Below are 6317 nucleotides of genomic sequence, written 5' to 3'. Positions count from 1 at the left end.
TCTAAACATTGTTTTTATGTTCATTAATCTTGAATTATGAGTTTTAACTTAATGCTGCAAACCAAATAATTATTTCATAATATGCAAGAAAAAACTGCCCTCGCCTTTTAGAGCACACCTTTTCACTCATGTTATCAAGTTAAGCTACTTATTTTACTTTAGAATAAATTAAATTCTTGTTTAAAATTGCATGAATAAAATTTCTGATCTGATAATTAATTTTATTAAACGTCAGAATGAATTCTGCTCAGAAACATTTAGTGTGAACAGGACATGATCCTCAAGCTTTAAAATAAACATTTGTCTTAATCAAACACAAGAGTCAGGACACAAAACATGCCGCTAAGCATTCTGGGAAATAGTTCCCACTCCTGTCTTTTTCGTCTTTCAATTCTTTAAGTGCTAACCTAAAAACTCTCATTTATTCAACTATTGGAGGTTTGACTAAATTAATCAAAAGTTAACACAACTTACTACTTTCAGTTCATCTTTCGCAAACTCACACGTTTAGGTGGATATTGGGGCAAACAACTTCTCCAAGTTTGAAAACCGGTTAGACTGTCGTCTGGCTGAAACGTTTCTGATTAAAGTCTTCAAAACAATATTAATGTCGCACGATTTCTGTAGTTTAAACTCCTTTTTTTTTTTTTTTCTCAGTTCACATGCACATTAGTGCAGTTGCTAGCATGTTATGTGTTGCAAGTGTCCAGTCAGAACAACCAACAGAAAATTGTAGAGAATCATAGCTTGACTATAAAAATGCTCCTTTAAATGCAGCAAGCAAGCGAAAACCTCTGAGGGTTTGCATGTGTTGCTTTGAGAACACAAAATAACCAATGTTTTGCAGAATAAGCGAGATGTACTCAAACTAAATTTATCTAGTGGCTTTTATGCATTTCTGCATAGATAAAGCAGCACTGTGTCCCTCTATTTAAAAGAAAAATAACACATTTGAACACTTTCTGTTTTAATGCACTTCTAAAGAGAAACACCTCTGGCATTTTAAATAAATTAGAGTCAGCATTTCATTGTTTCCTGACAGTTTTTGGCATGAACACAACTTCCTTGGTGAGATTGTGGTGACTCATTATCTTGGTGGCAACATATCTGGATACTAGCTGCTGCCTGCAGGAGCCTGGAGCAGCAGTGGGAACTTAAACTTGACAGTGCATACCTACCAGGTTTGATCATTAGAAGTTGAAGCAAGACTGGCATCCCGCCATGACTACAATCTAATCATGTTCCCTAGCTGGCAGCTCCCTGGCTGCTATCTGCATGGGGTCTCGCCACCACTCTGGCTCTAGTATAAAAGGCTCTCACCAAGAAGCAGAAACAAACAATTCACCAGCTCCAGATAGAAAAGAGGGGGTTTATCTAAAAATACCGTCACCCAAAACAAAGCAGGGCTAACTTTTTAAGAGAATATCAAACGTAAACCGTTCATCGGTGCAGGTTAGGTTTTGTTTTTTGTTTGTTTGTTTACATGAAGGAGCTTCGACTATTTTGTTCTATTGAGACATTAATTCAAGTTCTTCTTTGGCTTCTTTTTGCAAAACAGATAATTATTTACCCTGTGAGATAAGTGCTTGGTGACGGCTGAGAGTGCGTTTGTTCCTGTTTACGGGAAAGTTTCCTGCCATTACGCATATTCTACCCGTCTCTATCGGACCCATTATTACTTATTGATGCTTCTTCTCTTGCTTGCAAATGTAGAAATATAAAGTGAAGGCTCATGTCCTGACCATCAAACCCTGTAGAAAATAAATGCAAAGGCTGCTGCAGGCAGGAAGTGAGACTAGCGGCGGGTTTGTGTGTAAAGCAGAGATGAATAAAGTCAGACTTTACGTCCTTTATCGCTTCTACTTGTTTCTTCTCTGACGGTAATTAAAGCCAAAATAATGGCAAAGGTCATTTAGTAGCAATTTTTTTGAAAACTTTGTAAGCTAACAAATTTAAACAGAATTTAAAAAGATCGCCAGCGATCTCATGGTGCGTTAAAGATGGTCGTAACTAAAAGCAAAGTCTTCAGCTGCTGTTGCTGTTTTCAATGTTATGTTAGTCTAAACATGAGAATACAAATGGGTTAATACTTCAGGAGTTGGTGAAAATGACATTTCAAGGCTTTCTCAGGTGTTTAGGAAATCAATAGCAGAATAAATCAGAAAGTAACTCAAATCTTTTCCTAATGTGTTGTGTGTTTCTACCCTTCAAAACAAAAGACTCAAGTTGTTTTCTGACGACTACAGCAATACTAAGGAAAATGTGTGGCTCAGCCGAAATCTGACACCACTGACTACAGCTGGTGTGAGCAAAAAGAGGGAGATGTTGTCATGGAATCACAAAACCTTTATGCCTATTGGTACATGACTATACTTTGTAAGAACAAAATTAATTGATGAATAAATCTGAAATATAATTTCTCATGCATTCAAGAAAGGCGTAAGGAAAATCAGGGTTGACCATCGTCAGCATCACCTCCACAATATTTAGTAACAATATTATAACGACACTTTCTTGACATCATCCTGGTCTAATTTATACACTTGAGAACTAAACGTGGAGCTAGTTTTTGTTTAAGGGAAGAAACACGACTTACTAGTTCCTGACAAATAAACTGATGGTGGAAGCACAGAAACCTCTCACATTTCAGGCCCTTAGTAAACATGAAATAGCAGATTTTCTATCTAATCTGTGGTTGTCAGGGAAACATAAGTGAGGAAATAAAACCTAAGTTTCCCGCTTGTTTTCACACTCAAACTGTTCAAGGTCACAGAGCGAACGACTTCTTACACTACTGAAAAACAGGTTACTAGTTCCCCTTTTAAAAGTTTAAACGCAACAGACTTGATAACACTTCATGACTAACACAGAAACTGTGGCTGTAAAACTGTATGAGCAAAGTCATTTTTGCTAATTATGCTGAGGCCATTTCCTCTCATTTGCTGGATAGTCTTGCAATTAGTTAAACTTTGTTAGAGAGGATTTTATCGCCTCAAGACAGAACAGAAAGTTAAGTGAAAGCAAACTCAGTGTTTAGGACTTTTTCATAAGAAATCAACTTTGCTGTTTAAGTCTTCTAAAGCCTAATTGTTACTCTGACACAAAAAGGATGTTTGTTTGTTTGTTTTTTAAGCTTTCAGACTGACAGGCCGTTAGAAATGGTTCTGTGTGTTTTACAGCTGCCTGTAAATGCCTGGGCTCTCCTCTAAAGCCCTCCTCCATGTCACAGTGACGTGGTGGGCAGAAAGTGCAACGTGGACGGAGCAAATAACAACACGAAGCATGAACCGAGAGCGATCCAGTGTCCACCTCCGCCCCCAGCCTCGTCCGTGCGCCTACCTGTTCTGCCAGCCTTGGATCAGGTTGGTGTATTTGCTCAGCACTCCTTCCAGCTGCCTCCTCCGCGCATGCAGCTGCTGCTGCTGCTGCAGACTCACGCCGCTGCTCTGCACCGTCCCCCGGCCGCCTCCAGCCCCAGCCGAGCCTCCCAGAGAACCGGAACCGGGGCTGTGCGAGCCGCTCCGACTTGCGGGCTTCCTGGGCGACGACGCGGAGTTGGTTCTGTTGGTCCCGGGACTGCAGAGCGTCTTTTCCATCCTGGCTTCGGGACTACAGAAAGCTGGTGGAGGAGAGGTGAAAGAGGAGGAGGAGGAGAAGGGGGAGGATGGGGATGGAGCCGACGCAGCAGCCTGTAGTGGAGGGATTTCAGCAGAGCATGTGGTAAACAGAGCGACGAGTGTCCGCTGAGCTGAAGCAGAGGCAGTGGATGTTCATCAGCTGGTTGAAGCGTCCCTCGATGCGACGGGAAGCTGACATAATCCTCGGTGTGTTGAAGCCGTGCTCTCTCCTCTGCAGCAATGTGCGCTGTGCCAAAGTGTTTCTGCTCCAGCGTTTTTCCTGCTGGGAAGGAGAGCAGCGCGCAGACACTCCCACTCCACACTGAGGACCGGCCCCCGGATGTTGCAATGCAATGCAAAAAAAAAAAAAAAAAAGGCAGGAAAACCCTGAGATGAGTCACGTTTTGCACCGAAACTCAGCAGTGTGTTGTCACAGCTGCAGGAGCAGCACATACCAGGAAGAATAGCAAATTATACTATGATGCATGTGAAATATCAATCCTATCAAGAGGAAAACCGATTAAGATATGCCTTACCTAATAAAATGTTGAGTTTTCTTCATGAAAAAATCATGGACCCACTCAGTAACACATGTACAGATGCAAAAAATAGAATATTGTGAAAAATCTCAACAGTATCTGTCACTTATTTCAAAAAGTGAAACGTAAATATGCACAGAATAAATATTTCCATCCTTTATTGCAGTTTTGTTTATCAATAAAATAGTTACATTTACTCAGTTACATTTACTTGAGTAACTTTTAGGGAAAAAATACTTTGGGGAGTATTTACTACACCGTACTTTTTACTTTTACTTGAATAATTTTATTATGAAGTATCACTACTTTTTGTTGAGTAAAATTTTTTAATACTCACCCGACTGTGAGCAACTGAATGGAGAGAAAACTTGTTTTTACCAAAAAATTAACAAGACACAGACAAACACCTGCAGTTTTTTTCTTTTTAAGTTTCATCACATATATATTGAAATAATATATGAATTATTTTTATTTTAGTATTTAAAATACCAACATTTTCACATAATAATAGTTTGGTCATTCTTTTGATGTCATTGACAAAAATTAAATGACTGAAGTTTTGATCAGTTACTCTTGAGTAATCTTTACACCAAATACTTGAGTATTTTTTATTGGAAAGCTACTTTTTACTTTTACTTGAGTAAAAATATGCTACTCTTCCTTCAGTAGGATTTTTGGGTACTCTGTCCAATCAAATTGTTTTTATTCGTGTCAAGACAAATATGGGTCTTTATTCTGCCTTGCCAGTAACAATTTTGTTGAACCATTTCCTGAGTTATGAACATTAAACATCTGCCTCACTTGAAAGCCATATTTTCTTATATTTCCAATCNTGACAGGTGCTCTCTATCCAGTCTGACTAAGCCTGAGGCACTTTAATTAGCAAAATAAGCAGAGATGGTACAGACATCGATCCATTAGGTGCCTATTTACAGCCGTCATTAGGCCAGGGTACACTCTGTACAGGTCACCACTCCATCACAGGCCAACACAGAGACACACAGGACACAATGCCATGTATGAGCACAATCATAAGAACAACTTCGAGTATTCAACTGATGAAAAGGTTTTTAAGGACTTTGGGAGTACCAGGAGAGAACCCACGCATGAACAAAGAGAACGTTTAAACTCCATGTACAAAGATTCAAACCCAGGACTTTTTTGACAGGAAGCAAAAGAGCCGCAAACTGCACCACCTGCGGATAGACCCCAAAAATAAAAGCATAAACTCAAGTGGGGTTGAATAGAAATGCATGGACACTCTGTATTATTGTTGTTTTGACACTATTTTAAACTAATACAATGGTAATGACATAATAATGCAAGAAGACATTCTTAAATATCAATAAACTTTAAATTCTTATGAGAATTTTTAAGACTAGAACTGGAAGACATTTTAAATATCCAAAGAAAACAGAGAAAAAATAAATAAATAAAATGAATTATGAAATCTCTGTAGACAAAACTGTCATTGAAAAATTGGGCTCGTTGAGACCAAAACACCAGACTGTCATCCAGAAAAGAGGAAAACGATAAATCACGCAAATGGAAACGATTGAGTTTGTTTTAATTTGTCATATGATTAATTGATTTCTTACTTTTTGCGACAAATATTGATTTTGAATTTGTGTTGGCCCATCTTATAAGATCCTCATTAACTAAATGTAAAAGTTTTAAATGAATTAAACTTCTTTCCAGGGCACAAAATCACAAAACAACGTTAGCAAAGATTATTGTAAGAAGTTTGTTGTGAGCTTTGGTCAAAATATCACTGCGATATTCACAAACGCTGCGTTTTATTAATCAATCTTTGACGTTTTGAACTGACTTTTTAAATGGGGTTAACGCTCATCTTTGCCTCCTTCTGCAGGCCGGCAGCCTCCCACTTCACCCACCTTGGCATCCAGCAGAGAGACAATAATTCCTCCTGAAAGCTGCCCAGCTGTCTCTGACACAGCAGAGCAGCCACAGTCGTTTCATCGTAATCAGGGCAAAACTCGGCAGGTTGAGGTCAAACAGTGGACAGAATGAGGCGGAGAAGCCAGCCAACTCAACTTTCACTTTAAAAAGCAATGCCTTTTAGTTTCTGCAAAAATAATTCACTGAATTGGTTTTTGCAGAAAACAGCCTAAAACAGAGAACCAGATGGAGTTGATCATTT

At 38.9% G+C, this 6317-nt stretch overlaps 1 protein-coding gene across 1 annotated transcript in view; it reads right to left on the bottom strand.

Annotated features, from left to right (window-relative positions):
- osbpl10a (oxysterol binding protein-like 10a) overlaps positions 1–4120 on the bottom strand; it is a 101342-nt gene extending 97222 nt beyond the window's left edge. The window contains exon 1 of the mRNA XM_007561435.2: positions 3340–4120. Coding sequence (XP_007561497.1) covers positions 3340–3596 — 257 coding nt within the window. The 5' untranslated portion in view covers positions 3597–4120. The remainder of the gene's footprint in view (positions 1–3339) is intronic.
- Positions 4121–6317: the final 2197 nt, after the last annotated feature.

The sequence above is a fragment of the Poecilia formosa genome, unplaced genomic scaffold (assembly GCF_000485575.1).
Source record: "Poecilia formosa unplaced genomic scaffold, Poecilia_formosa-5.1.2 Scaffold127, whole genome shotgun sequence".
Lineage (NCBI taxonomy): Eukaryota > Metazoa > Chordata > Actinopteri > Cyprinodontiformes > Poeciliidae > Poecilia > Poecilia formosa.
This window is presented reverse-complemented; position numbering and strand designations above follow the sequence as displayed.